The sequence below is a fragment of the Meles meles genome, chromosome 5, assembly GCF_922984935.1.
Source record: "Meles meles chromosome 5, mMelMel3.1 paternal haplotype, whole genome shotgun sequence".
Taxonomy (NCBI): domain Eukaryota; kingdom Metazoa; phylum Chordata; class Mammalia; order Carnivora; family Mustelidae; genus Meles; species Meles meles.
This window is the reverse complement of record NC_060070.1, coordinates 76,427,071-76,441,770: the sequence shown is the minus strand read 5'-3', so window position 1 is coordinate 76,441,770 and position 14,700 is coordinate 76,427,071. Positions and strand designations below refer to the sequence as shown.

Genomic DNA, 14,700 nt, shown 5'->3' with positions numbered 1-14,700 from the left:
TGATTATCCTCAGGTATTTTCATCAAAGTCTGGGGGATTCTATAAAAGTAACTTCTTTTGGCAGTAAAAGGACACAGTGAGAGAGAACTTTGGCATTAGTCAGAAAGTGGATGGCGGTGATGTGAGAGGTGAAGCAGGGAGTTGTTTATAGTATAGGATGAGGTTGGGGAGATTCAGTCTGTAGTAGAGGATGGGGTGAGGGGCAAGGAAGTTGAGAAAACTCATACATGATGACTCCCTTTTTCTCTGTAAAAAAGGTTGTAAGTTTTTGCTGGGGGTGAATAAACATTAATGTAAGGTCTTGAGGGCAGATGAAATTTTATAAAAGGTGCTGTGAGAAAGAGAAACAAAACTATATCTTTTAATGATTTTTACATTCACGTACTTCTTGTATTTTTCTATGTTTTCTTTCCCTGACTTGATTACATGTTCCCTGAGGGGAAAGCCCTGGTTTGCATCACTCATCATGTTCATGGGACCACTTGTGTAAGGTGGTGAGGCTAAACTGAGTTAAGTCATAGTCCTTATCCTTAGAGAGCCTTGCATGTAAGAGAAATGGTCACTCGACTTGTTCCAGCCTCATGTGTTTGGTTCTGTAGTAATCTGTGCAAGGTGCTATGTGAACACCAGAGAGCATCTACTTGAGAAAATGATGCTCAAACCAAGAGAGGAAGCCAGTATTTTGAGCAAAGGTACAGAGGCATGAGAGGGATTGTGGAACATTCAGTAATCCCTAGACATTTTAGCATGACGAAAATACTAAGTATTTGGGGCGGGGGGAATGGTTGGTTGGAAGCAAAGTTGAACCCCAAAGAATGCCTGCTCCTGAAGGTTGACGTACCAAAGAACTTCAAGTTTATCTTTTTGGTGATGGCTGCCATGAGGGTTATTAGCTAGAAGAGTGGCAGAAGTTGGTGTTTCATGCAGGCAAGTTTGAGTTGTGGAAAGGTACCTGTGGTACCAGTGTGGAGGCTCCTGACGTCATGCAAAGATGATGAAGCTATAAACTAAGAAAGGTAGAATTGGAGATTGTAGAGGAGTTAATGGAATGCAGAGTTTCTTGGACAGGTAGACACAACAGGACTTGATGACTGAGTGGATAATTGGGCGGAAGGTGACAGGTGTTAAGATAACGTCCAGAAATCTGGGTTGAGATAATTGAGTGGATGATAGTTTTTTTGCATATGTTTTTCTCCTTTCCCCCCTTTTCCTGAAGCATGTGGGGGCTTTCCTAGGCTACTGCTCTTACAGTCTCCCAGCTGCCTTTCCTGGTTCTGTGCTTTCTCCAGCCATTGTATTTCCTACACAGTAGCCAAAGTATCTTTAAGAATGTACATAGGTAAGCACTATGATCTCATGGCACGTTGGTAGTGCATCTGACTCCAGAATATAAATAGGTATTGAAACTCCCCTGCTTAAAAGTCATCAAGGACTTTCTGTAGAATTTAGAATGACATGCAGAATCCTTCCCATAAGCTTCAAGGCCAGTGTGGTCTATTTCTGGCCTGTCTCTCCCATTTCATTGTGTGTCACCTTTGCTTTTGTTGCCTGAGTCTTAGCCACACTGGCCTGTCTTCAGGTCCCATAGTGTATTCTCTCTTTCTAGTCTCGGAGTCTTCTCATGTTGAGTTTCCTCTGTTGTTATATTCCCTACAGTGTTTTCTTCCCCTTTCTTTCTATAAGTTTAATTTCTCTTTTAGTTCTCAGGTAGATACTAGTTCTTAGGGAAGTCTTTTTTGTCCATACTCTTTACACCATCTAGCTAGCTGTCTCATATTCCTATGGTAACCCTTTCTTTCCAGTGTTTAGTCACAGTTAGTAATGCTAAGTATATGTTTGTGTATATATTCTTAAATGTCTGTCTTCCACTTGCATATAAGCTCTGTGAATTCACAGATTTTGACAGTTTTACTCAATTCAACAAATACTAACGGAATGAATAGTAACTGTTCAGGGATTATTTGAGGTCCTCTCGAATTAAAACCGGCCAAATTCAATAATAAATTAAATAATCTATTTGAAGGAAGAGTAGGAATAGATAGCGCTCAAAGTTTTCTGTTTGAAAGTACACAGAATTTTGTCATTACCCTGACATCGCTCATCAAAAATCAGTGTTACAAAATGTTTGAGTCCCTCAATACCTAGGCCTCATTTCTAATGAGAAGCAAACCAAAAAAGTAGTCGAATTCACCATATTGTAGAAAATCATAACACCTTCCCTCTGTTTATGGAGGAGATGATAGCAAAGAATGGCAGGTTTCTGGGAGAAAGCAGTAATCAGAAGGATAGTTTTACCTAGTGGATTTCTCAATGAATCTTTAGTTCTTTAAAGTCTGAGTAATTTATGATGCCCAGTTTGAGAAACAGTCTTTCATGTATCTATTCTCACAGTATAATTCAGGGTGTCATTATTTCCATTTAAAGTATTCGCCTCAAATGTTACTGCAAAACATACAATATTGTTTCTTTTCTTGAGAATTTATTCCCATTGAGATTAAAAATCATTAAATTATAAGTGGCTGAAGTACTTTCCTTTTAATGTCTTTTTTGTTCCTTACTCTCTAATGTAGAGTTGTAAAAATAATTAACTTGAATAAGGATTAACTTGAACAAGGTCTAGTTTATGTACTTTTTCTTTCTTTGATTAGAGGATAATTTGCAGTTCTAGGTGGACATGGAGGATAGTGATATACTTTAGAGTCACCAAGGTGGATTTGTATTTGTGTATTTCCACATCATCCTTTAAAAAATAAAATGGTGTGAGTAAATGCTAATGTTTCTTGATGAAAGAGGGCCATGGTAGTCATGCTGGTGCTCTGTGACTCTAGATGTTTACAGCAGGCTGGACTCAAAAACAGGGAGGGACTGACGGTCAGATGCACAGTCAACTGTCCTTTAATGATCATTAACCCACATCAGGAAATACCTTAAGTAATAGTTTATCTACTTCAGCCAGCAGAGGGCAGTATACACATAAAAGTACACTACCAATTGTAAGATTTCCTTTGGTTTCCTTGGCAATTGTGTTAAAATTCCTCGAGTGGTTTATGTTTAGAATTAGCAATACTGATAGGACAGGAAATTGGCTGGGTGGGACAGTGGTTAAAGGGGTTTTGTCTAAAAGCTTAGATCAGAAATACATGCTACCATAATGTTGCTGTACGGTGAGGAATGTCCTCTGTCAAACTCCATTTTGAATGACCCACTAATCTGTCATGTGGGGAGTTAACTCTTTAACTATTGTTCTGATATAATTTCTACTAAAAAAAGAAGTTTGATGGAAGAAGCATGGGTTTCAAAGTCCGATCTAGGCCATAATTCTGCAAATGCTACCTACTGACTGTGTGGTCTGTGACAGACAACTTAGACTGGTTCAGTTGCCATTTCCTTCTCTGCAAAATTTACATAATGATCTTCTAGGAAAAGATGCAGAAAATAATTGACTTTTGTAAAACAGTTGTAAATATAAGTTGCTTTCTTGAATCAGAACTTGTTATTTCTTGTCAAATTTTTTATGCTGTTTATCTTACAAGATTAAGTGATAGGTTTGAAAGCAGTATAATTCCATTATATAGACATCTGAGGCTAGTACAGATTTTCCTGCAGAAAGTTTTATAAAAAACAGTATGTTTGGTAAGGTGTTAATATCTCAGATAAAGAATTTATAAAGCTGAACCCCAGAAAAAAAGCAACCTGATTAAAAAAAGGACAGAGGACCTGAATAGACATTTTTCCAAAGACATGCAGATGCCCAACAGACACATGGAAAGATGCTCAATATCACTCATCATCAGGGAAATACAAATCAAAATCACAATGAGATGTCACCTCACACCAGTCAGATTGACCGAATCTGGGAGAAAGCAGTAATCAGAAGGATAGTTTTATCCTTCTGACAAATGACAAAGAAATGCAAATGACAAGAAATAGCAAATGTTGGCAAGAATGTGGAGAAACAGGGACCCTCATGCACTAATGATGGTAATGTAAATTGGTGCAACTACTGTGGAAAACTGTATGGAAAACAGTGATTTTCCTCACATACCATATGATCCAGTAATTCCACTACTGGGTATTTACCCAAAAAGATTAAAGACATGAATTCAGAAAGATATATACACCCTTCTGTTTATTGCAGCATTATTTGCAATAGCCAAGGCACAGAAGCAACCCAGGAATTCATCAATTGATGAATGAATAAAGAAGATCTGGTGTATATGTACAATGAAATACTATGTAGCCATAAAAATATGGGATTTTGCCATTTATGACAATATGGATGGACCTAGAGGGTATTATGCTAAGTGAAATCAGACAAAGGCAAACACTATATGATTTTACTTAGCCGTCGAATCTAAAAAGCAAATCACGTGGACTTTTTTTTTTTTTTTTAAGATTTTTATTTATTTACTTGACAGACACAGAGAGAGGGAACATAAGCAGGGGGAGTGGGAGAGGGAGAAGCAGGCTCCCCGCTGAGCAAGGAGCCAAACGTGGGGCTCGATCTCAGGACCCTGGGTCATGACCCAAGCCAAAGGCAGACGCTTAGCGACTGAGCCACTTAAGTGCCCCCAAACTGACTCTTAAATACAGAGGACTGTATTTAAGTCCTGGTGGTTACCAGAGGGAAAGTGGGTATGGGGGGATGAGCAAAATAGGTGAAGGGGATTAAGAGATACAGACTTCCAATTATAAAATAGGTGATGGAAATGAAGACATGTACACTATAGGGAGTATAGTCAATAATATTGTCATGTGTGGTGACTGATGGTGATAAACACTGTGGTAAGCCTTGAGTAATGTATAAAATTGTTGAATCACTGTTGTTCACCTGAAACTAATATAACACTGTGTATCCACTATACCTCAGCAATAAAATTTTTTAGATGGTGGGTGTAATCAATAATCTTAATATTTTAATCATAACTCCTTAACTACTAACATGCTCCAAAATTTAACTGGTAGTTATAAAATTTGGGAAGGATAGTCTGTAATCATTCACTGCCATAGTTTTCTCTCTGGGCATTTCCTAAATCTTTGTGTGTTTTTATTTTCCATGAAGTATTTTCTTGCTTACTCAAAACTGGCAGAACTCAGGTCTTAGGATACATAGATGATACAAAGACTGATAATGTTAGAGAGATTTGGAAGTGTTAGGGAAACCAGCAATCACACTGGGGCAAGCTTGAGCTTGACGTATGAGGGACATCAAGAGTTGTGTTGCCCGAGGATACTCTTCTCCTTTTAGGTTAGCACTTTGTTCTTCAAGATACGGAGTTGAAAAAAAAATCTGCAGATATTCTTGGTTGAGATGGGCAGGGAATGTGAATAGAGAGGAATCATGAAAAGGTGATGAAAAATATGTGGAGTTGAATATCATCATCTCAAGTGTGAGCCCTGGTAAACTGAAGATAGAATGAAAGAAAAAAGAAAAAAAACAATTAAGTTTGCCATTTTCTTCAGCATCAAGGTAACCTAAATTCTGAACAGTTGCAAATAGTAGATTTCATATGGAAAGGATATATTTTAAATGTGTATTGTTCACGGGTATATGGTATTTACATATATGACATGTATGTGATAATATGTGATAGACTATAGGTAATACCGAATGTTTCATGTGGAACATTTTACAAACTATGATGTTTCCACTTAGATGAAAGTGGTAGCTGACATTCCTGGGGTGTCTCGCTTACCTTGAAGCAAGACTTAATGCTGCTAGGTAATGGAGCAACTCTTGCCAGATCTCTGACTGCACAAGAGATTTGGAGCTTTTGGGTTTTCCAGGAGTTTTGTTATGAATATCTTATTTCACGATCAGCCTTTCAGAAGAAAGCATTCCAGCATAGGACCCAAACACATACCTCACACTGATTATTCTATACTCCCGGAGAGATAAAATAGGAATTTTTTTTCCTCCCAGAGGTTGCATCTCTAAGGTTATAGCCTTTCCTAACTTTTTCCAGGAGCATGTATTTCTCTGCCTCTAGGTACCTGTACCACTGAATATATGGTCTGGTAGGGGCTTATTTTGCTTTTACTCTATTCTGAGGAAGTCTTGAGATCTAAACTACTCAGATAAATATGCCATACATGGTAAAATGTTTTCTTTTTCTTTTGTTGAAAGATTTTATTTATTTGAAAAAGTAATAGAGCTTGAGCAGGGTTGAAGGGCAGAGGGAGAGGGAGAAGCACACTCCCCACTGAGCAGGGAGTCTGACACAGGGCTTGATCCCAGGATCCCAGGATCATGATCTGAGTGGAAGGCAGACACTTAAACCAGCTGAGCCACCCAGGTGCCCCGGTAGTACGTTTTCTTGATAACCATTAATTAGCATATGTCATAATTACTCCTTTTGGGTTTTCCAGGTTCCTGCTGTTCATTTCTGGTCTTTTACTCTGATTGTCCGTATTCTCTGCTTTTTATCACCAGTTTGTCCTGTTTATGTCCTTTAGGTCAAAGACAAGCTATTTTGTTAAGCTGTCTCTTTGGTCTATGAGGAAGCCTATCTCCCATTGTGTTTCAGCTTTTGTCTTGTACTTTTGCTTCCCTGGGCGAGCTGTGTAATTGGCAGAGTAGGTGGTCTAGACCCACTAGTAACTGAGCCTCAGTCAGTCTCCAGCCCATCCTCAACTGTCGTACTTTAAGCCTGCACAATGGAATCTATCTTCTCGTCTTCACCACTGCAGCTCCAGAACATTCCTTGAAGTAGTCTCCAATGCATTTCGACAGAGAGGTGGTCGTGTGTGGCTTGGAGGCGTCACAGGGAAGAGTGAAGACAGAAGGCAGACCTGGGAAGGACCTCACTGCCTGATTCCTCTGGTGTGGCAGAGGACACAGAGAGGATATTCAGCAAATTGATGGTGCAGTTGACTCTCATCCCAGACAGTGAGGGGAAAGCCTCAGAATTGGGGAGAGTTTGAACCCATTTGGATTTTAGCCAGAAATACTGATATACTAGATTTGTGTTCAAACAAGTTGAGTTTGGTGTCAGTAAGGAAAATAGACTGGAGAGGGAGCTGCTCAAGGCATGGCAACTGGCCGTTTAGGGCAAGAAGATACAATGAAGCTGAAACTCATTACCAACGTTGTGAGCGAAGAGAATTGGATTTGAGACATTTAGGATGCAGAATGGAAGCTTCGAGGTCTGACTCAATGTGAGAGGAAAAGGAAGAGGCATTTGACCCAGGCTTCTGATTTCAGTGCCCAGGTGGAGAATGATGCACAGAGCTGTGAGGAGAAGTCAAGCAGCCGGAGAGATGTCGGCATCTGGGTGGAGCTCTAAAGTGTAACCAAATAACATTTCTGCCAGGATGACGCTAACGTAGGTCAGGAAGTGGACACGTTTTCTGGAGATCTTATTTGATATAAGGATAGAATTTAGAATACTTGGAGGAGCAGATGACAGCATATCCCTTCCTTTCAGCTGACTCATTTGAGTCAGACTTTTGATGAAAGTTGAAATGTGCAAGCCAGGATTAAATGCTGGATTGTTGTATATCGCTGCTGTCCGGAAACAGTCCCGAGATGTGGACCAGACTAGAGTCTTCCTCTGAAGTCGATGGCACTCATAGGATTATGGTATCCCTCAGGCATCCTTGTGGCTCCCTAGATGTCCTCTTGGTATAAAAATTTTATTTTGAAATTATCTTCTTGTTTCACTGAAATAATCCTCTTAGTTGCTAGCACTAAGTTAATAAGATTTCTGATCCAGTTCTCTTGCTTCGTGGGTCGGCAGCTCAGCTGTCAAAGCCTTGGTTTATCATCTGGATCCCCAGAGATATTCCTTGAGTTGAGGGAAAAGTTAGCTCTTTTAGAGAAATCCTCATTATGTTGCAGTTAAGAGTATGGTATCAGGGGTCAAGTAGACGTATGTTTAAATCCTTACCACTTACCAGCTGTGCTCTCTTGGGCCTGTACTCTTTACTTCCTCATCTGTGGGGGATGCTAGTAGTAGTGTACTTCTGTCTGAGAGCTGATGGGTTTATATAAAACGTTTGTATTGTTTGGGGCCCATAATAAATACCTAGTAAATGCCACGTTTCATTTGGTATTCCTTAATCGTATACCTACAGGTTGATCAGATAAGATTTATCTTTTATCTTTTGGAAATTATATAGCCTGAAGTTAGTAACCATTGGCATGTTTTCATGTGCTTGCAGGAGTTTATAGTTAGTGTATAAAGTATATATAAGTATATTAGTGGTACTAATATACTTAGTGTCATAAAATGTAAGTGGTATTTTAAAAATTTGATACTTTACCTTTATTCTCATGGTTTACTTTTTTAATGGTGTGATTGTTAGAAGCAATACAGCATGCAGGTTAAGAGCTCAGTCTCTAAAGATGGATCTATATCTTGGCTTTTTTACTCAAGAGCTCTGTGACTGTGGGCAAGCTAGTTAACCTCTCTGTGCCTCAAGTTTCCTCATCTGTAAAATGGAGACAACTGTAGGCTGTTCTTACACTGTCATTGTAAGGATTGAATGAGTCAGTGTATATAAAGTGCTTGGAACAATGCCTGGTACATAAGTAGCCCTATACCTGCTTTTGGGTCATAAAGTGCCTCAGGCAGGCCTGGTAGTTTTTTCTCTTTGTGCAGAGAAAATGGATGGTGTTACTTCTTACAATCTCTAGGGTAGTAATTTTCTTTTCACTAATTCCCATACTGAGCCGGCTGAGGTACTGATCAAATGGGGAGCTGGTAGGCACAGCAGGAGTATGGGAGAGGGGTTCCAGTCCAAGGTGGTGGGGGTGACAACGCGGGTTGTCCTGTGTTCTTCCTGAGGCCATGAAAAAGATAATAAGGAAACTCACAAGAGAATGAAGTCTTCATAGCAGAGAGAGCAAGAGAGATGAACCAACAAAATTCTTAGGAGCGGAAAGTAGAATCCTATGGATACGTGAAATGGAACGCGTGCTGCAACACGGAATGGCAGAACGGTGCCACAGGGAAGGCCTTTTTTTCTTTTTTTGTAATTAATCCGGAAATCTGGGCAGGTTTAATAATTTGGGTTTTGTGTGATTTTTTTTTTTTTTTTTGGTTTGGTTTTTAATATCTGTGGCAAAATCATTTCTGAAAAAACAAATCAGCCAATGTAATTTTACTACACATGGGCTTTTATTGAGTGTTAGATATGAGGAAAAAGATAAAGATACCTATCTCATACAGGAATAGGGAAAAATGTAAAAATATTTTGAAGATTGTTGTATTCCAGATATATTTATAGATACCATTTTGATACTGAAACCTAGATAAAAAATTAGGCTTTGTATTTTCTAATTGTGTCTTTACATTTGTTCTCAAAATCACATCAATTTACATGCAGTAGAATCTGAATTTACAGAAGTACATGGGAAGTGAGATTTTGAGATTTTATTTCCGATTAGATTTTTTTGGCAGTGTGAGATGGCTTAGTGAAATCGGACGAGAAGCTCATTAGCCCTCAGTTTCCTAGGATGAAGTAGAACATTCTAACCCAGGTTTATATTTCCAGTGCCTAAACATCAGTCTGAGCCCCAATCCTTCCCTGTCTCTTGATGTCTTAAAGTATGGAAATCACTTGTGTAGCCTCTTCATCTACTGTGGTTAAAGTTGCCAGGAATAGTTCATTTTTGGACTAAATGTGGATATACCTCCAGATTGTTCTTATTTCTCTGTATGACATCATACAAAATTATTGTTAAATATCTTTGGAGTAGAAGGTTCCTGGTATGATGATTCTTATAGTCACAGTTGATTTCAGTTTGTGCTAAACCGTGAATCTGAAGATGCTCGTGGTTGTCTCGACTTGTGTTGCACGGGGTGATTCTTTGGATCTCTGTTTTTCCAGCAAAAAGTGTGTGCAGAGGATTGTTGTGTGGATGACACGAGATGAAGTAGATGAAAACACTTTTGGATATGCAAGCTTGATACAGATACAGAGCGGTGGTGTATTTCTAATTCAGATAATAAAGAAAAACAAACATGCCAAGGGGGGGGTGGATTTTGCTTCAAGTAATAACTGAATTGGTTTGCAGATAACCAAAGAAATAACTCAAACATCTTTGTTTTCTATATTTTCCAACCAACCAGAACCGGGACGAGTATTCACATCTGTTAAGCGATCACTTTCTCCTATACCAAGGTCATAATTCCTTCCGTGAGAAATATTTCAGTGGTGTTACAAAAAGAATTGCCAAGGAAGAGAAATCTAGCCAAGAGTGAAAATTAAGATTTTGACAATGGGAAGAGTAAGGATTTAACAGGAAAGACATCTGGATGTGAACGTCCATGTATGATACAGATAACATACACTCTTTTAAATAATTTTATATAATAAAATAAAAGCTACAAAGTAAATTGAACAATTCTTTTACAGTTAGCTTTGTTTTATAGATTATTTTGTTGTATGTGGTCTTTGGAACCTTATTTAATTTATATTTGTACTTTCAAGTATTATGGAAATTGAAAACAGTTATATTTTTGATAATTAATTTGCAAGGAGAACTGATATTGTTGATTTTTTAAACAGATACCTGCCGAATATGTTATAAGCAGTTAACTAACCATGGTTAAGAATTTATTCATTCAGTGGGTTTGTTTATTTGGTTTCTGATTGTAATTGATTTACAGTGCCACTAATAAAGCTTACTGAGGATTCCTAAAATTGTGTTGTATTCACTGCTTTTTAGGGGGGAGATGATAAAGGAAATGATTTTTTTTTTTTTTTTTTTAATGAATTCCAGGCTAGTATGTAATGACAGTGATAATGGTAAGGAGGAGAAAGGCTAGGACCTGGCGACCTGAAAAGCTCCCCAACTCCTTGAAGCCTGTCCACATCTGAAGCTTGTCTATACCTTGGACTTGCTCCTGCATTCCTAGACCTTGACTGTCGGTCAAACTAACTACCCACAATTTTTGGTTTAGAGAGTAACCGATGGTTAAAGAACAGAAACAACAACACAAGTCCTTGATGGTTCCCTAATGGTATTAGGCCTAATCAGAGCTCTTTGAAATAGAAGCTATATTTTTCTTGAAGGAGAAACTTTGCTGAGTCTACATTGTGTCCATCATGAAAATATATTGTTTGAAAACCACGCTACCCATTAAATCAGGATGCTAATAGCTTTCCTGTTCTTGGTGGTCAAATGTATCTCAGCAGGGTAGCAGTAAACGGATCTCTCCTTCTAACCATAGCCTATTTTTATTTATGCTATTATTATTATTTTAGTGTTACTGTTGGCTTTTATGGACTCCCAATTTGAATCTGCATGGCTTATGACCTCCAAAAGACCTGCCCAAGCAGAGAGAGAGAGAGAGAGGAGGCCATCTGCGTAGTTCTTTTCTTCTTGTCCTGCAACCCTGCGTCTCAGCAGCAGATCTCAAACATTTCAGTGATTGTTTTGTTTAGGATTCTGGATGTGATTTTTGGTACACTGGAGAAAATCTAAAAGTATTCAAGGATAACTTATTTTCAGTATTTCTGTTTATAAACCATCTTATTTAAATTTTTTTGAGGTTATATGGAGGGTGAGTTTGCAACTCTGTAGCTGACTGAATTTGGAATATGAGATTTTATAGCCTTGCCCCATTTTTGGTTTTTTTTTGTTTTGTTTTGTTTTTGCTTATCACAAAAATTAGTCCAAATAGTTCTGGAGAAGTTATATTACTTTAGTCGCTTTGTCCTTAAAAATTATCTAATATTAAAAAAAAATATTTCAAATTATTTCTTATTACTACCAACTGAGGTCTTTTGAATTTCAATTCTTCCTCATCTTTATCATCAAGTTCAGTCTCCTATTCTTGAAAGATCAGTAGGTAGACTCAGAGTGTGAATGTGTGTTAGTATTTTGAAGTTGGTACTTAGAAGTGAAAAAGAAACCTGATCACTTTCAACCAATTTTGATTTTAAAGCAGAGGTCTCAACTCTTATTCTAAAAAAAAGACACTATTTTCTGGCATCGGGATCTTATTACTTTCTTTGGAAGTTATAGCAGATCATTTCCAGGAGTGTTTTGGTTGTATGTGTGCTCCTCATGCACTTACCAGTTGAATATCCCCTAGCAAAGTGCCTACATTTTGGATAGTCCTGTAGTATGAATTTATAGTGGAATCTGTGTGTGAACCCTAGGTGGTCCGTTGGCTGGCCTATTTCATGTATATAATATGACAAAATCTATCATTTTGTTTCTGGCACATATGAAATATCCATAAAATCCAGATGGGTATCTTGGTGGTGTTTCCTCAGAAGTAACATTTTTCCTATCCATTCTGGTGGGGATTTGTTTTTGCTGTGATAGCTGGGAGGAAATGGTGGAGTGGATGGTCTTTGGTGTGTTTAGCCAGAGTGGCCAGCAGATTAAAAAAAGAAAAAAAAAAATTTTAAATCTGCTACAAGTTTCTCAGCCACTTCCCGCCCATGGTGACCCGGGTTTTGGCCAGCCCACCACTAACTTCCTTATGACTAATTCTTTAAATACAAAGATTGAGCAATAAAACATTTCAAACTCTTTAAATTCTGGGAGGTAAGTCAGTATTACCACTATTTCCTTATGGAGAAAACTCACTCAAAATTTGAGATCCCCTTCATATTTAAGAAAAGTGCTGATTACAAGTAGAAGTTTGTTGGGACAGTCGCGTATGAGTTAACATACCAGATGCATTGTAGTGAATGTGTTTATATTATTGGATGAAAAATGTGCTTTAGAAGTTTGAGACTTAGAAACAGCTTTTGAGGTAATATGTTTTATACTCTTATAATTAAATTAAAGAAGCAGGGGTTTGACTTTTTTTTTCTAGCGTCAGGAAATTAGATATTAAGGTTGTATTATTTAGAGGCCAATATAAGCAAATCTGGCTCTTGAATCAAAGGCCTCAGTTGTTTTGAGTTAGGAGAACTGCTGACATCCTATGTTGGAAGTATTATCAGGTATTGATAATCCAAAGAAATACGGAATTAAATATAATGTTTGTATGTTGGAAATTGAATGTAACTTTTTGGGGGGAATGATCTTTCTATACCATTTTAGTCTCCCTAAAAAAAGCACAGGGGAAATAAGCTGACGTTAATGGTTCTATTAGGAAAAAAATTCTTTGTAGCTAAAGCAGGGCATAAGTAAATAAATTCATTAGTGGAGTATAGGGGTGGAAATGGAAGTGGGTGTTGCTGAGAAAATTGATGACCTCATTGTTGATTTTCCTGTTTGACCAAAAGGGGATAAATTATACCAGAATAAGGACTTTGGCTCTTTTTATAAGAGCATGGTTTTGCTCCATTATAAAGTTATTTAGAAAACTAAACACTTGTTAAGAATCTTTTTTCTTAGAAGGATTGTATTCATAGAATAAGTGAAGTCTACTTTCATTTCCAACTCACCCACTCCCATTTTTCTCAGATATTTATCAAGTAATGTGGTTTGTAATCCAAACAAAAAAAAGTGCCTTAATCCAGAACATACACACGGACACAGTAACACTAGACTGATGATGTTTGTACTTTACTAAAACACTGAGATCGTCTCTAAAACAGAGTGGTTTGAGAACATAAGGTCTAGAGTGTAAAGAATTGTAATGGAATGATAAACATATCTGTGATTCTATCTAGCCATAGAATCATAGAGACAGCACATTCCTGTCTATCCTTTGGGGTGAAAAAGCTTACTAGGGAACCTGACCCTATTTCCTTAACAGAGGCCTGCCTCAGGATGTTCATATGTTTCACTGTGTGGGATAAGCAAATTGACGTTTAGACATAACTGAGACCAACCTGGAATTTGGCTCTTATCCCTTCCTTCATAAGCCATTGAAGACAGGCTCTTAGGGGGATGGAGGCTAAATTGTCATGGCAGTTTCTTAAGAAGCCTGGGTCATGGAACAAAATGGAGCTTAATAGATGAATGTTAAGATAAGCCAGTCTTGCTTTCTGTAGCTGCTAGCCTTATTTCTCAGGATATTAGGATATATTCAGTATATTTTTGTCCTAGAATTTGAATGTTCTTACTAAGATAATATTGCAGTGATGCCAGACTGAACTGCCTAAAAAGGAATCTGCTTTGACCTCTATGCCTTTAAAATCTCTCCTTTAATCAAGCCTTCCTGACTCTCTCCTGAGGGCTTATTGGAAGAACTCTATTTTGTCTAACATCCAGCAGTGAAGATTAGCTGGGCTTATGTGGGAAATTAGTCAAATTTAAAAAAAAAATAAAAGGCTGTGGAGGAAATTAGAATGGAAAACTCTAAATGGTGCTTGAGTTGAATTTTGATGGACTGTACAACTATCTTATCTAGTGTATTGTGAGTTTGTGAAGTGGATCAAGATGGTCAAAACCAGTATTGGTAAGCTATAGAAATCTGTGAAAGCTCCTTAAATGTGTATTTATTTATTTGTAAATTATGGCTGGAGTATGGCTGGCACCAGTCTGAGTGCTGCCAGCACAAACATCAAAACTTTCTTTTTTTGCATTATTTTATTTTGCTACAACTTACACTGATGGGGAAACCGTTCTCCATAGCTATCTTGCATTTCTGTATATCCAAGGAGGTACTGACACCCTGTACCCTAGACTGCCTTTCTGAGGATGTGGGAGGACCATGGAAAGACAGAGTGTCTCCACCTCCTCTGCCCACCCCCTCTTCTCTAAAAACTGTTAGCAAACTACTGTGCTTTTGCCAAAATTGAACACCGGAGCCATCCGACCTCCTGTTTCCATTGTGGCGG

The 14,700-nt window shown here is 38.0% G+C and overlaps 1 protein-coding gene across 4 annotated transcripts in view; it reads left to right on the top strand.

Annotated features, from left to right (window-relative positions):
* The window catches only part of TRMT11 (tRNA methyltransferase 11 homolog), a 72,924-nt gene that overhangs the window by 55,295 nt on the left and 2,929 nt on the right, over nucleotides 1–14,700 (top strand). For 3 of the 4 annotated variants that reach the window (XM_046006149.1, XM_046006152.1, XM_046006150.1), the window contains one exon: nucleotides 10,077–10,643. The exons of the other annotated variant lie outside the window; for it this stretch is intronic. In XM_046006149.1, coding sequence (XP_045862105.1) covers nucleotides 10,077–10,208 — 132 coding nt within the window. In that variant the 3' untranslated portion in view covers nucleotides 10,209–10,643. Of the gene's footprint in view, nucleotides 1–10,076; nucleotides 10,644–14,700 lie in introns of those variants that run through there. 4 annotated transcript variants of the gene reach the window in all.